The 19,492-nt window shown below is 43.0% G+C and overlaps 1 protein-coding gene across 3 annotated transcripts in view; it reads left to right on the forward strand.

Annotated features, from left to right (window-relative positions):
- The window catches only part of LOC144790695 (major facilitator superfamily domain-containing protein 8-like), a 157,398-nt gene that overhangs the window by 20,118 nt on the left and 117,788 nt on the right, over window positions 1–19,492 (forward strand). For 2 of the 3 annotated variants that reach the window (XM_078665418.1, XM_078665419.1), the window contains exons 2-5: window positions 12,061–12,246; window positions 14,261–14,323; window positions 15,193–15,312; window positions 16,094–16,173. In XM_078665418.1, coding sequence (XP_078521544.1) covers window positions 12,061–12,246; window positions 14,261–14,323; window positions 15,193–15,312; window positions 16,094–16,173 — 449 coding nt within the window. Of the gene's footprint in view, window positions 1–12,060; window positions 12,247–13,842; window positions 13,972–14,260; window positions 14,324–15,192; window positions 15,313–16,093; window positions 16,174–19,492 lie in introns of all 3 variants that reach the window. The other variant, XM_078665420.1, reaches the window with a different exon arrangement.

The raw sequence follows: 19,492 nt of genomic DNA on the forward strand, positions 1-19,492 counted from the left end.
CGACTGTGGAGAGAGAGAGGATTCCTTACGTCACATGGTACGAAGATTCAACATGGCCAGCTTGTAAATGATCTTTTGGATGCACTTACGTTGCCTAAGCAAGTGGCGATTGTTAAATGTAGTGCGCATCGTAAGGTGACGGATGATGTTGGTCGTGGTAATGCGTTTGCGGATGAGACTGCTAAGGAGACTGCCCGGAACCTTAGCACTCGAATGTATGTGACGAGTTCGGTTAGGTGGCCTGCAGAATCAAGTATGTGTGAAAACACTATCGAGAGTGTGAAAGCAATTCAGAATGAGGCCACCGAGACTGAAAAGACGAAGTGGAAAGAAAGTACGGGAAAGTTGGATGCGAATGGTTGTTGGATTGACTTATCGGAACAGAAAAGATGGATGTTGCCTGATGCGTATGTGCTGGCTGTTGTGACTATGGCACATGGGTTAGCACATATTAGCGCGAAAGGTATCTGTAAATTGCTGTTTCCTGTGTGGAAGAATGATGGTATTACGAAATGTGCTGAACGCTTGGTTAAGAATTGTATGGTATGTATGTTGTACAATCCTGGTAAGGGAACCCCAACTCCTTCTGGTAGTTTTGCTCCCCCTTCATGTCCCTTTGAGGTGATCCAATTGGACTTCATCCATATGGAGCGATGCAATAACTTGAAATACGTTTTAGTTGTTGTTTGCGCATTCTCCCGATGGATTGAGGCCTATCCTCTCAAAGACAATACTGCTTTATCCACTGCGAAAATCCTACTGAAGGAATACTTTCCTCGGTATGGAATGCCTAGAATTGTGTGGTCAGATAACGGAAGTGAGTTTGTGGGGAGTGTGATGAAGAGTGTGTGCAAGGGCCTTGGAATTAATCAGAAATTCCATAGTGCCAATCATCCTCAGTCAGCTGGTTTGGTTGAAAAGTACAATGTTACCCTTAAACTAAAACTAGCAAAGATTCAGGCTGTGACAGGTCTTTCGTGGCCTGACGCTTTACCCTTAGCATTGCTGTCAACAAGGGCAACTGTACACTCCCGAGTAGGGCTCAGTCCCTATGAAATAGTGTTCGGTCGTCCTGCCAATGTTTGGGGGGTCCCTAGACCGGGTGCCTTTTGTGATCTTGAGTATCCAATGTTGATCGATTATCTTCATGACTTGACTGCTAAACTGAGGTTAATTCACCAACAGGTTCACGAAGCATTGCCGACACAGACGGAGGGTCCAGGCCACCAGCTCCAGCCCGGAGATTGGGTGGTAACGCGAAATTTTTCGCGCAAGAACAATTTGGATCCCAGGTTCACTGGACCCTATCAGGTCCTCCTTGCCACGAGAACTGCAGTTCGTCTCGAGGGGCGGAAGAATTGGGTGCATGCCACCCATACCAAGAAAGTCCCCATCCCGTTGCCAGCAGACTCGTGGGTGAGGAAAGGCATTGCATCAACTGAAACCGAAGGATTGCCGGCGTTTGTACCTTTCAGCGACGCACAACCTGTCGGAGAATCCTCAGTGCAGCAAAAAGGCATTGTTGAACACTTGTCATCAGAAGACTCAAGACCAGAACATTCAGCTGATCAACAGGGCGTTGTCCCTTCGACGGATCTTTTGTTTAACGAACAGACACGTCCTGGGAAAACCCGATATTTTTTGCGATCCAGCACTAAAGACTAATAAAAAACCGTTCTGTCCCTTGACAAGTGCATTATCCCGTTTTCCATGATCAGTTTGAACACTCATACTATTGTAATTATTTTGTACATATTCATTGAGCTTCGTTCCTTACACTTTTTGTTTCCACAGCTGAGAGACATTGTTTTCACATATATATATATTTGTGAAATGAAGGCCGTAGGGCCGCGCGCGTACTTCCTCCTGGTTAGTAGGTCTTGACGCTAGGTTAAAGACCGTCGGTTCCTGGGAACTCCTAGGAATTGACTATTGCTACACAGAACGAAGTGCGTCAAGAAACGTTGCGGACGGTCATAGGGAATGGCATTTTCAAAGCTGATGGACTTGGAAAGAGCTCAAGCACAAAGATTCAAGCTGCAGCAACTCAGTCGTACCAAATGTTTTGTGTTCCAAATATTTGTACTGTTTGTGACTGTTTCTGCGTTATTGGCGGGTGGAGTATATTACACGATGTCTTACTTCTTGCCTTCTACCATACCTACTCCTACCCCTGACCTTAAACTCACCTCCACTGTTTCTCCTCATTCTTTTCACATTTTACCTGAACACGAGCAGGCTAGACGAGCAGAATTCCGCAACAATTCCTTTATTCAGCTCCTTCATCAGCATCAGTTAGTGGTTAACACTACTAATTGTTGGGTGTGTGGGTTGATGCCGCATACTACGGATAAGGGAATTCCATATCTGGTGTTACCGTATAGCTCCCAAGGGTCTGCTCGAGCATTTCAAACAATGTTTCAAAGCGCACTGGATTTCCACCCCATTCGAGAACCACGTTCCCCCTACTCTGGTCCTACCTCGTACCAAAAATCTTTGTCTATAGCAATAGAGGATTTAGATAGCGATATCTATGATCCCTCGCTTATCCCTGAAGAAGAGGTACAAGCCTATAGGGTCCTAAGTAGAGGCGAATATAGTGTGTTCACTGGTGAAAAACAGCTTAAAAGCTCGCCTCCGATATGGGTCGTACCCCACATTGGTAATTTTTGTTTAATAGGTCGCGGCCGTAGATCGAAAGCCCGACTTGGAGAGAGTGCTTGCACTGAAAATTATATTTTGCCAATGGTCTCGTCCCCTGTGTTTTTGGCTGCCAAGGGTACATACTTTATTTGTCATGATCGTGCGTATGCATGGTTGCCCTCTGACTTCATGGGCTCATGTTTTATCGCAAACTTGTTGCCTCCGACGTTTACTGTAGATGCAGATTATCACAAAACTAGAGTTGTGAGAGGCGTAATTAGCGAAGAGGATACTGCCGGTCAAGAGGCAGGAGATTTTTTTAAGGGTTTCCTCCCATTTTGGGGACCTATGGTTAATAGTAGGAACCTGAGACAGTTGACTCGAGTGGTAGAATCGACAGCTAATATTACTGCCAGTGCCCTTGGTAATATCACCACAGAACTTCAGGCGGATAGACTTATGACGTTACAAAACCGTATGGTTTTAGACGTGATCTTAGCAGATCGAGGTGGGGTATGTAAGGTGATCCATTCGAGCTGCTGTATTTTCATTCCTGATAACGCTCCGACTGTCTATCAAGCCATCTCGAAGTTGCATAAGATCTCCGAATCCATACACGTGGATGTAGGGGATTGGACGCTACTTGGATGGATTTGGGGCCTGATGTCGACTTGGGGTTGGAAGATTCTGATGATCATTGGAGTCGTTGTAGCGTTCCTGTTCACGTGTTGCCTTTGCGTACAGTGCGGTCCTGCCTTATGTGGCCTCTGTGCTACAACGTGTATGAGACAGCCACCTGTTACCAAAGGGTCTCGGTTGGACAGAGCTATGCTACAGCAACATCTCGAGGATCTGATGAATATCGAATATGATTCCGACTAGTGCTTGCCTACATGAGGGCAAAAGGAGCGTCTGAGGTTCCGTGACAATTGTAAGTGATGTTTTCGACTCGCACGAATATGGTCGAGTCTGGTATCTAAGAACCACAAATGACGAGTTTAGTAAGTATGCGCAGTTTCGCTGTGCTAACTTAAACCGTTCGTTTGATATGTGGTTTTTTCATCTGTACCCACGGGTTCCATCTTAGATACGGCATCCATTTTGTCTCTTGCCCTCAAGTAGCCAGCGAACGGACACTGTCCGCTTCGTTACCCTGGGACTTTCAAGATATTTGTGGAAGACACATGTTCTTTGTAAGTATCTTTTACGATGAGGGGGATGATACTGTAAGGCAGATGGCCCCGCTTCTGCCGTGCCGGTTTATTGTCTCAGCCATGCATCTCATTAGGCACGTCCCTTTGATGCCTGTATCTCGTGTTTCCCGATACCTCCCCTTTTTCACCCTTTTCAATCTCCCACTGTCTCCATCTTCCTCTGCACCTGTCTTTGTCCCTATTTCGATCTGTTTTACTGCCGATTGGAATTCACTAATGTTGGGAAGATGGGTTTTTACAGTTGGGAACCGCCAAATGTTTCCGCACTTATGTTCCGGACCTTATGTGTACCAAAGTGACCAAAGCGACCCCTCTGGGGGATAATTATGGGAACCAGGTTGTAAACTTTTGTGTACCATGTTGTCCTATGAGTAAATTCTGTATAAAAGGAGCGCTCCACAGAACCAATTTGAAGCAGTCTCCCCAAGTTGCACGGGTTGTACTTGTTGTGACTTCTGTGTTCCCTGCAGTAAATAAACCTTGAATCTTTGACGCCGAAGGAAGTGTCCCGTGTCTCTGTAGTTTGTGCGCCGAAACAGGTATCCCATGAAGGTTATAGGTGTTGTTCCCTGGCACCGCTGGTACTGTTAAAAAGTCCAGTCCTTCACCAAAATCCATGAAAATACAGGAAAATCAATAATCATTTAGTGCTAGCCCCAGCAGAGAGAGCGCAGATTCTCCTCACAGAGCAGGCTGAGCAATCGCACTCAGCATTATGCTTTAAAATGTCACACTGTTAGTCACAGGATGTGGTGGAAAATAGTGAATTCAAAATAAAAATATCACCATAGCCATACTGCCCACATAATGCACATACCGTCTCTGACCGCAAGATGGTGCAGAAAGAGCAGGACTACCATTAGAGAGAAAATAGCTGATTTATTAGGAGAGGCATGCAGCTAGCTTTCAGAAATGCAAAAAAAAACAATCCCCTCCTCACTTATACTTTCAACAACCTATGCTCCCACCTTTAATCACCCTTAATTTATGAACTCCCCATGGCAAACAATCACAGTTTCCACTACTATTCTGCTTCCTCTTCTTCCACCCACCCTTCTATATCTCACCACTAGAGTAAGGGGGTTGAGCCAGTCGAGGACGTGGGAGGAACTTGGGAAAGTGGGCGTGGCCTCCCATAACAATTTGCGCACCTGGACTTAATTTTAATTTTTTACAAGTTAAGCACTGCTGCAGATACTTTTAATTAAAAAAAAACGTTTTACCATGCACTCTAAAAGAGTGCATGTGCCTGCAGTTCCTCTCCCTCTTGTAGTTTGCCCTCCACCGCATCCTCCTACTTCTGTCTGTTGTTTTTGCCCCGTACCTTACACCACTCTTGTGTTACTTACCCGCACCTCCTGCTTTCTGTTGTTGTTGCTGCTCCCTCCTCCCCACACCTCCCTCACGTTGTTAACCCCATCACTTTTTAAAACATTTTACACAGCAGTATAGGAATAAATTACAGAAAAAAAGTACTATGATGCAGTCACCGCTGGACACGTCATAGTGCTTTTTAGGTCTCGCGCTTAGCGTTGCAGTGCACAGCACTGCTCGTGCAGAGAGAGACCTCATGTAGGGGGTTTGAAAACTGGCCTAGGAATTGCACACTCTTGTGCGTGTGCTTTACCTTTTGGCCACGCTATTGGCCTTTGTGTGCGTCTTTTTATCAAAGACAGCACACAATTGGCCAAAGGCGGGCGCATTGCTCCGCCCATGGCCTATTGGTGTTGGTTACTCGCACCGCTGCCATGTGGTTTCAAATATCGTGCCCAGATACGGGTTCAATAATATGGTTTATTTGAACAGCAAAATGTACCAGTTTATTTAGTGTATGTTGTATGCCGACTCTTGTGTAATATATAAGTATAGAACTGCCAGCAGACTGCAGTATAAAGAATGGACGTCCATTCCATTTGGAGGTCAAGCTCTAGAAATACTTCAGGCTTGTTCAATCTGAATTAATTAGGCAAGGAGGTTTTTTAGTATCCCTTTTAAGACCTTTATTAAAATGTATGTTGCCTGAACCTGGGGACCTCCACTGAATCATTATTGGAATCCCAGGACCCCCCCACAAGTCATTACTGGAAGCTGGGGACCCCGGCCTAAGCATTGTTGATGATTTGAACTGCAAAACAATACACAAAAAATACAGAAAAAAACATCCATCAAACAAATACCAAGATCATGACACATATTATTTAATTTGCAAGCACAGATAAATAAATAAAAAATTAAGTTTTAATTTCAAGAGAAAGGTCGGAACTTTTCTAAATTCAATTGGGACCACTCATCGCCAATGCTATATTTTGTTTGATGCATCTGTGCTTCTCCCACAAATCAATCTGAGGATACTAATTCATTTGTTTGCCCCCATTCAAATTCCTTCACATTTACCACACGTTTTAAAATGTTCAATTGCACATTTAGCTTCTTCATTTATATACACTTTTAGTCTGTTAATATTATTTAATTTTCAAAGTAGTCTTGTACCCCCTGAGAAGGCTTCGTGGACCCCCAGGAGTTCCCGGACCACAGTTTGGGAACCACTGTTATAGAGCAAGAAAGGGGCACTCTCCTTCTATTTGGAAACAAATGTATCAATGGTTTGTGACCAAGTTGGGGGGGGCATAGCTTTGATTGCTTACTGACCTTCGTGTAGACATACTAACTTATTTTTCATAGGCACGAATGTTGTAGTGGGATAGCTCCTCCTTTAGGAATCATGTTAGCAGCCTCAAGATTAGAGGAGGGAGGTAGGCAGGGATCCAGAGGACCCCTGCATTCTGCATCCAACATCTTTTCAAACAGGCATCTTTTAAAGAAGCACTTGTAACTTTTTTGAAAATGGGCTGTAAAAATAAAAAAAGCAATTTGGGAAAGCAAATGCGGGGACAGAGATTTACTGTTCCTTTCATTCCTCCATCCCTTCAATCAATCAATCAATCAATCATGCCATTTGTATAGCGCACTACTCACCCAGGAGGGTCTCAAGGCGCTTGGGGGGAGGGGTATGCTACTGCTCGAACAGCCAGGTCTTGAGTTTTTCCTGAAGGCGAGATGGTCCTGGGTCAGCCGAAGGTGGATGGGGAGGGAGTTCCAAGTCTTGGCAGCCAGGTAAGAGAAGGATCTTCCTCCGGCGGTGGCTCTTCGGATGCGTGGTACGGCTGCGAGGGCGAGGCTGGTGGACCGTAGCTGGCGGGTGGGCGTGTAGAAGGTCAGGCGGTCGTTGAGGTACTTGGGGCCCAGGTCGTGGAGAGACCTGTGTGCGTGGGTGAGGAGCCGGAACGTGATCCTCTTGTCGACGGGGAGCCAGTGCAGGTTCCTCAGGTGGCTGGAGATGTGGCTGCGTCGGGGCACATCCAGGATGAGTCGGGCGGAGGCGTTCTGGATGCGCTGGAGTCTTTTCTGTAGCTTGGCTGTGGTTCCGGCGTAGAGGGCGTTTCCGTAGTCCAGTCGGCTGGTGACGAGTGCCTGGGTGACAGTCTTCCTGGTCTCGGTCGGGATCCAGCGGAAGATCTTGCGAAGCATACGCAGGGTGTTGAAGCACGATGAGGAGACGGCGTTGACTTGTCTGGTCATCGAGAGGGAGGGGTCCAGGATGAAGCCCAGGTTGCGTGCGTGGTCGGTTGGCTTGGGTGCGGTGCCCAGGGCTGGGGGCCACCAGGAGTCGTATCAGGCGGAGGGCGAAGATCCCAGGATGAGGACTTCCGTCTTGTCCGAGTTCAGTTTCAGGCGGCTGTCCTTCATCCACTCGGCGACGTCTTTCATCCCTTAGTGTAGGCAGGTTCTGGCGGTGTCGGGGTCTCTGGTGAGGGAGAGGATCAGCTGGGTGTCGTCGGCGTAAGAGATGATGTTAAACGCATCAGAGGCTAAGAGGCTGCCAATCACAGAAGGTCCCGATTTCCGACCTGCCTATCTAATATTCATTTGGCACGTTGTCTCGTGGCCATCTGCGAATAGACAATTTGTGATGTGACCTGTTAGTGCATAGTTTGCATCACCAGTTGCATTACCATTTGCAAACCAGTTGATATGTTATTCAAATGAAAGATGTACACCTGGCCCATGAAGGACTTGAGCACTTGAAAGATCAATGTATAGAAATTTGGACACATGGTGCTGGCATGGAAACTTACATCGTAGTCTGCATAACGAAGGCCCATCCTTCTACTGATAAGCCCTTGTCTCTTTGTGTAATGGCCAAGGTAGCTTTTGTTAAAGGTAGTAGTCTTGTTGGCTGATCAGTAAAAGTGTGTCTCTTTATCAACACATACTATCTTTGCATTTCAGTTTTGCCAGTAATCGAACTGCAGCTCTCTGCACACAGCCCAGTTAGTTAACGCTATAGCTTGGATCCACGATGAAGGTTATTGCCGTAGCAAAGACACAAAACTACTCTCTTTGAGATTTGGGAATATTTTCTCAAGCTTATACAAGTGAAGCCAGCATGTTTATATTACGTTGTTTAAGTCTGGCATTAAGAACCATGTTAATATTTAATATAGTACTTGAATTGGAGGGATGCCCATGTTAGGTGGCCACAACTCTGGTGACTAGATCTCTGGTTTTGCTACTTAGATCTGGTGTCAGTTGCTGTCCATCAATCCTTTTAGATGCTGAAAGGTTTCATTAATTGACAATACTCCTGGGGATCAAGGTGTAAGCATAATTATATGACTTGGGAACAGATTCTTCTAATATTCTTTGAAGTTGCTGAATATTATTATTAAGTAATCGTGAAGTGACCTGGGAAGGTGGCATGAATTGTAGCATTGATATGACTGGGGTTTTGCAGGCAGAATGATTTGATCAATGACAGAGCTTTGTTTCAATCTCCCATTAGTGTTTGTTGTGAAGTGTAGGACAGTGTGGAATAGAGTTTACAAGTCAATTGTAGGTGGAACCCCAACACCATTCTTCTCATTGTTCTCGGTGATCATCTACCACTGCTTACAGGAACACCTCTGCCATGTGCCAGGGAAAGCTCTGTTTTGGTACATGTTAATTTTCCCCAATATGGCGGGTATGAATTTCATGAGCATTTGTGAGGCATTTGTTTTAGAATTACTATAAAGTACAATGTGCACAAATGTATCTTTTATAGTTTCTGTAGGACATTTGTGAATATATTGCTATTATTTTCTCTGTTAAAGCCTGAAAAGGTATTTAGTTGAGGATTTCTGCCTTTCTGGGCACTTTCGACCATGTCGCTGGCGGACATGACATTCATATTGTTTGTTCATTCACAATTTAAATAATTCCTTCTTGATTGTGCTTTCGGTGTCCTTTTAAAGATTGTTTTATGTTTTACACTTTTTGCCTAAGTTGGTGTAGTCTACTGTAGTTTACTTTCCTTAAACCTCTCCGTCTGGTTTTGCGATCTTCTATTGTCATGTACGGAATAAATTGAAACCTTTAGGATTTGTGCGAAAATATCTTTTTATGTTTTAACTATTTCTTTCAATGAATGAGAGGGCATATTGCTTACCTGATTTCTGATTCCATTGATTTTATAAATAGTTACGAGTTTACCTTCTCTTTTCTAGTACAACTTTCCTAGTTGTATGATTTTAGCAAAGCATTTAAGGTTGTTGTGCTACAAGGGATATTTGTTTTAGGTCTGGCACCAGACACATTTAAGAACACCTTACATCCAGGCAGTGATTACTGAACATGATTAGCCCTGTTAGCCCTTTGGTGCGTCGAGATACATAAGATAGAGCCCTAAAACCGATAATAGTTTGGAACTACTCTTGACACCCAGTAACAAGTGTTTCTAATAATCATATTAGAAATCCTAAATTGGACCTTACAAAAAAGCTGTTTATTGCGTAAATATTGTTAGAACTAAGGTCACAACCACCGCAACATATGTGACTGCCATCGTCCCCATATGGGTTGCCATTTATGAATAAAGTGAGTTATGTCTGAGGGGAAATATTTTAGGGTATAAACACTTGTAGAGAGATCGGCTCTTCGTGACTCAAAAGAGTGCGTCAAAGGTTCTGAGATCTATATTGTATAGGCATTTGACTGTCACAAACTATGCCATCACTGACCCAGTGTGAAAAGTCAAACAATGAATGCTTGTTGATGCATCATTTTGCAGGTTTCCAAAACCAACTGCAAACTCGTATGCCCTCACCCCAAGATAAAGTATGCAAAAAGATGTTGAGTGGAATGCTTGTATTAATCTCAGCCACTTGTATTTACTTGAGCTGTATCCCAGTTCATAGTTACTTCGCACACAACAGGTTGTACCCAGCTATATGGAAATCACTCTTAAACCTGCTCCAAAAGCAACATTGCAGCCCGAACTGCTGTGTCGGGTCCTCCCGGAACCAGGACACAAGCAGAGCAACATCGATTTTGTCCTTGGGGCTCTTCAGTTGGGTGTAGCTTGGTTCCAGTGCCACAGTGAGCCCGCGATCCACAACTGGGCATACCCTTCACATTAAGGGCATAGCACCAAGTGTACAAAAATGGGATGGATGGAATGTTTGAATTAATCTCGGCCACAGATCAATTACTCAGGCCGCATTTCAGTCTGTTGTTATTTTCCAGTGTTGAGCTGCTTCTGTTCTGACTCAGGAAGGACCTGGCCTGACAGTTCAGGCTGGACCGTTTCCATTGGAGTAGGATCAGGACTAATTTTCATATGCCTTTGTTCAAACTGAGGTGGTATGGTGTGCATAATAACGATAGACTGGGATGGGGCCTGAGTAATTGCAGTGGCTGAGATTAATTCATGCATACTATTGATTAGTTTTTTGTATTCTTCAGAGTGACGCCCTAAGTGAGATGGTATGGCCAGACATGGGTTCCGTGCACACTGTGCCACTGGATACAAGCTATAGCGATCTGATGAAATAGGGGCGATACCCGCCTTAGTTGCTTATGTTCTGGCTCAGGAGGACATGGCCTGGCAGTTTGGGCTGGTTGTGTTCCTATTGAGCAGGTTCAAGGCTGATTTGTATACAGTTCGGTCTAAAGTAAGGAAGCATGGAGTGCAAAGTAATAATGGACAAGATGCTGTCCGACTAATTACTAGTGCTTGATTAATTCCAGTATTCCATTCATCAGTTTTTTGTATACTTCACAAGGGACACATTCAGCAGCATCTACACATTGTCTGCTTTCCATTCAGATCAGCAGAATGCAGGCATTAAGAGGGCTTTCTTATGTTCACTTCAGCTGGGCCCAAAACAAAGGTCTGATTTAAAGGGCCACTAGCCCTTTTCTGTTCAGGTATCATTGGCTGGGAGCTATATGGAACTTAACACCTAAATGCCAATGCAGTGGAGGGAACCACAGCTTATCACTTAAGTTGATTTTGAGGCAGGTTATTGATTTTATTAACATTTATCTATATGTAAGAGATATGCATGCACAATAGGAATGTCAGATTTATCTCTCTGCATTAGTAAGTGCACGAATAACGATTTAAATACCACTCACTCATTTTCTTTGTTATTTAATTCTTCTATAGCGCTGCTCATCCAAGTTTAAACTGTTAAAACACTTTATTACACATTCGTTATTAAGAGACGATAAACCGTGCAAGTGTTTAAATCAGTGTACAGGTACTGTTACATAAAACAATGTGGATCACAATGTGTTGGAGTTCATACTTGTAGGCATTATATGTAAAGAGTTCATGGTTGAGAGAAACAAAGATAGGATTTGAAGTATAATGCGGGGGATGGGGCTGTCTGTACTAAGACGTTATTGTGCAAAGGATTCTGTTTTAGAAAACTTAAAGTAACTACAAACCCAGAAAACAACAATAGGATTCTAAACCATACCTTGCAGTTTACATGAAGCTCTTTGATGCTGGTTCACAGCGCTCTATGCTATATTGATGGGATTGCAAATTATGAACTGCAGGTAACGAAAGGATCTCTGTGTCAAAAGCAGTAACTTACTTAACTAAAAATACAAGTTAGACCTATTGGCTTTGCCAGGGGCGGATTTCCTTAGGTTCAAAGGTGATGTGGGAGCTACTCCTCTCCTGTAGTCTGTACAGAAGAAGGTGATGTGGGGAATGGCATATGGATGTTGTCTTTATGTTAGCTTACAGTGCTCTCAATCAGTGTACCTCTCATGGTAATAGTGAGTGGTGTACTAGTGTTAACTGTGTAGAGCACTCTTGATTCTCTCTTCATCTGTTAAACCAAGACATTTTCTTCTGTCTCCTGTTTAGCTGTGATTCTGCCCACCATCTGGTCTTACCTGCAGACCCTGGATGCTGAACCATATTTCTTGGGCCTGGGACTCTCTGCCTTTAGTTTCAGTGGCCTGCTGGTAGGACCTTTATTTGGCCATTGGTCGGATCGAACAGGACGCACCAAAGCTGCAATCCTCTTTGCCAACATGTTTGAGATAGTAGGTGAGCAGCCCTCCTCCATGCCAATGTCTGGATAACATTGTTTTCTTCAGGTTTCAAAAATTTAGATGGCAAGAGACCAAATTCATGGTGTGTACCTAACAAATGCTATCATTCATCCGAGTTCTTTTCCCCTGTTTGTGTGACATGATGTACATAGGTTTGAATGATCAAGTGGAATCCTTTCTTCTTCATCCTATCACACTGGTGAAGTAGAAGATGAGATATTGCCTTGCATTTATTATTCTGATAAACTCTGATTTTCAGTCGGAATAGTCTTGGAAAGGGTACTGTCGCTCACGTAACTTCCCACATGTCTTTGAAATAAGTGACCCTTTGAACCATTCTTCCAAAATAGGTATTCGAATGCAACATTACTTCGATAGGTGACTTTTCACCCCTCTAATTTCTTTGATGTTTGAATCTGGATCGTCTCAGGACTGTTGCAATTTAGAAAAGAGTTGAAGACTCACCACTTTACAGACTACTACATCACAATGCATTACCACCCATAACCCAGCTACCTTTCCTATCACTCTTTGGCTTTATGCTTGCTTTTGCCCATGTACGGCGCTCCACTACCTTATGGTTAGGTTTGCACTATAGAAAATACCACATATATACACTGATAAGTTTTTACTTACCTTCAGTAATGCTTTCTCAGATAGCTTCTATATTTGTATTCAGATTTTTTTATCTTGGAAGTATCTCCGGGTGTCAGTTGATTTTTGAAAGTTTGGAGGCATTCGATGCTGAATAAGGTTGGCTTTATCTTGCAGTTCCTGCTACTGTTGCATGGGATTTCTAAGTCATAGATCTACCTCTAACACATTCCCACCAAGGTAGATGAGCAAATACGCCTTTTTCTCATTGTTTACTGTCGGCCTTCTGCCAACACATCAAGGAAAATAATTACACATTCAACATCATTATCTTGTTCCTTAATTTTATCATCTTCAACAATTGGAAATGTAGCTAAAATAATCACCTCCACATTGTTTACACCTGGTGCATGCACAATTTCGAAAATATATTCTTGTAATCTGGATAACCACCGTATCACAGGGAAGCGTTGTCCATACTTCTTTCACCAAGAAGATATTTTAGAGGCTTATGATCATGAATATCTTGCCCCACGCATACATTTTAAAATGCTCTGTAGCCCACACACAAGCCAGTGCATCTCATTCTAAGATGTAATAGTGGATCTCAGCCTAACACAGCATTGAAAGCTACAGTATGTTCTTTACTGCCAACCCTCTGACTTAATAATTATCCTATGCCAATTAAACTGGCATCCGCATGATAATATATCATTCACCTTCTTGTGAAGATTTCAAGGCTGGTGCCTCAATAATTACCTGCTTGGTTCTCTTGAAAGCTTGAGCTCTCTCTTTACCTCAAGCAAAGGACACATTTTTTCAAGGGCTTCTGTTATAATGGAAACCCTTCCATGAATCACTAATGATATCCACATAATCCTAGGAAAGATTTGACTTGATCTGTATTGGTGTGAGCATCCACCTCCGTGATAACTTATTCTGTATTTACCTAAAATCAATAAGACTTTATCAACAATGCTGCTATATTCTTCCTTAGTACCCACATGGATCAGGAGATCATCCTACAAAGCATGTACTCTGCCTACTGCGTGGGACTAAATAACATCAGTTTTTAAAATACTGGTGCAGCAGATGCTAATCTGATTGTCGCCCTACGAAAATGGCGGTAAGTACAGTACAGTGGGAAATTGCCCTAAATCATAAGGCCACGAAAAGAGATTCAGCAAAAGCAAGGAAGACAAAAAGCAAAAACTTGCAAGGAAATCCCCTAAGAAGGGCCATGTCCAACAATGTTTTATGCTTTTATGGCAGATGTGATGAATAAAGTTTATCTTGCTGACTATAAAGGTAATGTGATGGTGATTGCAGACATACATATCCTATACTAATTTCGCTTTTACTATAGATTATCCTGTTAATCTTACCAACATATCCTCTTACTTTCATTTTTGCAGGTAATTTCATGTACTTCATGGGTTTTTCCAAATGGCTCCTTCTCGCCAGTCGGTTTGTGGCAGGTAAGGAAGAGCGAGTGTTGTGTGAGGGGGGAGGGTGGTGGGCAATTCATGAAATGTTAGTTCAGAAGTCTTCACCTGAGTAAACATATCAATCCCTCTTGTAATCGGGGATCAGTAAGTAATCCACTACAGTGTATCCTTCTAATGGTTAAGGAAGTATTTAACTGCAGTGACTCCCTTTTGTGTGCCTTGATCTGGAAGTACTCAACTGCAGTGACTCTCACTTGTGACCTGGGCACAAGTGTTGAGCTAAAGGTGAATTCCTTGGGATTGCCAGCTTGATTGTCTGTACTGATCATCTTGTCTGGCTCAGGTGGGGTTCACCTATATCGATTTCCTCATTTGGCCTGGGTTTAACCGTGATTCGACCTAAAATTCGTATTAATGGTAATAATGGCAGATCTTAGCAGGTTATATTATTTGAATGGTGTTTAGAAAGTCATGACCGGTTTTATCAATACCTTTCTCAATGGAAATAACTTCATTGATGTGTGAAGGATGAGCTACAGCCAAAATTCAAACCTGCACATATTGCTCCAGAGAACTCATTTTTCTGCTGCTCTGTATTAAAGCTTATTTGGTGTGCTTCTGCTCTGGCTTTTGGTTGAAAAGCTTTCATAGCTGGGGCACAGAGTTTGTTGCTGCTTTCTTCTATTCCCTCATCTGGTCTGGCATCAGCTGGTATTCCCCTTGGCACCATGATGCCTGCTAGGAGTTCCACTTCCTATTAGGGGCAGCAGGTGTTCCACTGTATTGACTCCTTCCTGTGTTTGGGACCCACATTTTACCCTATAGGCGTGTTTCCAATACTGTGCTTTGCTAAACTTTTTTTTAGTTCTTGTAATGTGACATGTGCCTCATATTTTCAGGCATTGGGACAGGAGCAGGTGCCTCCATCTTTGGTTACTTGACGCTTTCTACCAGTTCCCAAGAGCGAGCTACGGTGTTTGCAGTGGTCATGGCCTGCAGGCAGGCGGGTCTATTGATTGGTGAGACTTCTTCCCTGCACTGTCTGTCACCTGTGTGTTGTTTTTGGAGAGAATGCCTTGATTCTTTTTGTTGAGTTTGCCTAGGTTACTATTTGTGCATATACTGCTTATTGGACTGGTCCTTCTCAATAACTTCAAATAAAGTTGAGTAATCAAAGCAAAAGTAGCAAGAAATAAATTATTTTCGAGCAGCTTGTATGTTATAAAGATGCTTATAATATAGTAGTTTAATAGCAATATATTTTCGTGAAAACAAGAGTTCATTCAAGATTAGAAGCAAAAGTAAAGTAACAACAAAGGTGGGTTTTACAAACAATATTTTCTTAAATGCAGCTTTCTGTAAGATTAATTTGGTCCAATATTTGCTCGGCTATTTTGTATTATTTTCTAGTTTGGGATATTCTGTGTATATGACTGATGGAGCAAGATTTTTTAAATTTAGTTTGCCTAAGTATTGAGTCTCCAATCATAGTGTTTGCCCTGAATGGAAACTGCCCTGCTTGAATTTCCAGGCCACTAACACACTGAAAGGGACCAGAAGTAGCTTCTGGGGTGTTTGGACCTTATTGGGCCTCATCACGGAGTGCATCTTGCTGTTCCTTTGTCGCAGCTATCTCAAGATCTATGGTTTGGTGTACCTGTGCCCCCCTTATGGAGGGACAAAGATTGATTCACCATAATATGCTTGTCTACCATTGGGAGATAGCCTATTGTGGTGACCCATCCTCTTTTACATTCTCCTTGTGATTGTTACTTATCACTAGTTCTTTCTGTCCTCTAGGCCCGGCCTTTAATCTGTTCCTGCGCTTCTGTAACTTTCGTCTGGGTCCTTTTGAGGTGAACAAGTTCACGTCACCTGGGGTAAGTTCAAAGGATGCTTACATTTATTTGTTGGATGTTATGAGAGTAACTTCATAAAGATGTTGAAAGACCAAACTGAGGTGATCTGAGAGCAGAGCAGACTGATCAGTGACCAAGTGTGAAAATTGAAAGAAAAATCAAAGATGAGCAAATATAGTGATTTGTGGAGGAGGTTCAACCGACTGGACAGAAGGCAGTACTTGATGGGGAGCTCTCAAACAGGAAAGCGGCGCATTTTAGGAGTGGCATTTCCACTTGCTCAGCGGTCATGGTCATACCACCTTCACCATATCTGCCTTTTACATTAGTTTCATTTACAAGACAGCTCAGGAACCTTAACTAGGTAACTGCTTCCAATCACAACAGAACTAATTCAAACTGTTGACCTTCTGAGATTGATATACGGAGTTATCTTATATAGGGAATAACTAAGTAACAAAATATGTAGTAGCAAGTATGACACATGGGAAGTTATTATACATAAAGTTTCTAAAGCGAAAAACCCAGTGTGTCCTCTCGGTTGTTTCTAAACCGCTACTGCATCACCTTCCTTTCCGTTGCCGTCTTCTGCCAACTGCTCAGCCAATTCTTTCTGCATGTGCTTTGTGGCCCCTTCCCAGTTTCTTCACATCTACGCTTGTATATGTGTGTTTTGTTCCTCTAGCTGAAAATGTAGTATTTTACCATTCTTCTCTCTGATGATTTTAACAGTATTTTTTGGGAAGCCATGATATGCGAATCTTGTTTCAAATCTTTTTCACTATATGTGTTGTATTATTTTTGTGATTGTTTTTCGTCTTCGAATGATTCTTTGACTATGCTTGTTATCGATCTATAAAACAGTTTACAATACTTGGAATGGGTGCTTGCTTGTGCTTTTGAAATTCATAAACGACTGATGGTTGGACTAATGACATACCAGGATAGAGATTAATTGATATTTTCTCTAAGATTCATTTTCTGTGGATCAATTGCCGCACATTCACGTGTTTGGATATTTTGGATTAGCATTCCAAGGCGGAGGCGCTTCAAAGAAGCTACCACCTTTAAAATGTGAATCTTGATTCCCTCACAGGAGAGGAAGCTGACCCACTGTGGCCAGAGCCCTTTGGCACCTGGACAGGTGGGTAAATTAGTCCGGTAGGTGTGCCCACCCACAGGCTAGTATCACTACCTGTGGTTGAGAGTGCCAGCTGCCATGGCCTGTACAATGGACTTTATGCCATTTGAGAACTAGGCTCTCTAGTGGAACAGCCAGCCAGCTACCTGTCTCCAAATGGGCAGTATTCCTTAGACATACCTCCAGATGTAAAAATCGACCATCTTCAGTTCTCAATGGGTAATATTGCTGATCAGGTCCATTTCCAATAGTATTGGGATATTCGGGTCTTGTGAGAGTATCTTAATGCCATTTAGCATAGTGGAGCCATTTGGACCATTTATGAAGCGCTGTTCCATTAGAATCTAATCGGGTGTTTCGAGTGTGATGAAAAAAGATATTCAAGGTGAATGTCTGTTGTACACCACAATAAGGGTCATGTGAGGCAGGCATGGGCCACCTGCTGTTTCAGCATAAAGTTTGGTAATTTTCAACCTTGGTCATTGCTTCCCAGAGAAATGTATTTTTGATTTCACAGTCGATCCCTAAGAAAATGTGTTATTGGGGATGCTCAATGACGCCTTTGCGAGAAATTAATACTGCCATTGATATTGTATGCAGGATGCTTCATGGTAGTGAAATAAGACCACACCCTTGGGCATGTGAACCAAAGTATGTTTAAAAGAATGCGCCACCATTTGTTTTTTTTCCAGTTGCATAGGCTGAAGGGCATGCTGCCCTTTGTTCCCTAAGCTGTCTTTAGGCACTTTGGTCAACCCCTGCTTTGTTTGCTGTAATGGGCTATGTTCTGGATGCGTGTGAAAACTGACACCGCTCTCAGAGATTGCTGAGAACTTTGGTTTACAGGTGCTGCTCACATTTCTTCAGGGTGCATTGTGTCTTATTCTGGAACTATTTCTCTCTCTACCTCTGGCTCCTTATGAGTTTTACACATTGTTGAAGACATTTCTTTTGCCTGTTTTCTACTTATTTTACCCTCATCTCGTCTTGTTTATCCCACCTAAAATAGGTAATAAATGCCTTAAGGTGTTTCAATTGGTAGGAGTTGCCTAATGGACCTTTCGTCACCCTAACAAGCATAGAAACTGCTGAGCAGGACAGTGTCATGAACAACGCAAAACCCTGATGTTTCTGATAGTGCGGATACTCACAGTCATTCTGTCTCACATTGCCTTCCTTGACATCACTGGTAGGCTCGAGTGATGCCTTCATTGGGTGATATGGGTAAAGATGTTGAGGGTAGTCAAAGTAGTTATGTCTTGTGGCAGGTGCTGGCATGAAAACATCCTCAGAGCCAGGGGAAGTACCATAAGGACATCTGAATGTTCTTGAGCGAAGCCTTCAAGGCTTGCCATCATGTGTGTGAGATACGTGTTGCCTTTTTCCTTTTTGAAAATTAAAAGAAGTTTCTGGAGTTGATGGATGGTAGGTGTGCACTACCTTGCATAGAATGTCTTGAGGCACCCATACTTCTTTAACACCGCCGTGTCCGACCTTTACAGCATTCCTTGGCTGGATTAGTATGTGCAAAATATCTCCTTCCAAAAGACACACTCACGAGTGGACACTAGCTATGTCTTAGCAATAGCTTTACACTGGCTGAAGTTCATTCAAGTTCATTCAAGTAGTCAAAGTAGTTATGTCTTGTGGCAGGTGCTGGCATGAAAACATCCTCAGAGCCAGGGGAAGTACCATAAGGACATCTGAATGTTCTTGAGCGAAGCCTTCAAGGCTTGCCATCATGTGTGTGAGATACGTGTTGCCTTTTTCCTTTTTGAAAATTAAAATAAGTTTCTGGAGTTGATGGATGGTAGGTGTGCACTACCTTTCATAGAATGTCTTGAGGCACCCATACTTCTTTAACACCGCCGTGTCCGACCTTTACAGCATTCCTTGGCTGGATTAGTATGTGCAAAATATCTCCTTCCAAAAGACACACTCACGAGTGGACACTAGCTATGTCTTAGTAATAGCTTTACACTGGCTGAAGTTCATTTCTGCCAGTGCCATTGCCAAGTATGCTCATGCATCAAAAAATAACAGATTTTCCGTCAATTAAGCGCAACTCGAGACTCAAGAACTTTGAGCCCTACTGCTTGCACGGATTAAGAATTGGCTTCCAGAGCAATCACTGGGACCTAGGTGTGTGTGTGAAGACAACACAGGAACACAATGTCAGCTGTACCCAGTCAGGATCAA

This window comes from Lissotriton helveticus, chromosome 11 (assembly GCF_964261635.1).
Source record: "Lissotriton helveticus chromosome 11, aLisHel1.1, whole genome shotgun sequence".
Taxonomy (NCBI): Eukaryota; Metazoa; Chordata; class Amphibia; order Caudata; family Salamandridae; genus Lissotriton; species Lissotriton helveticus.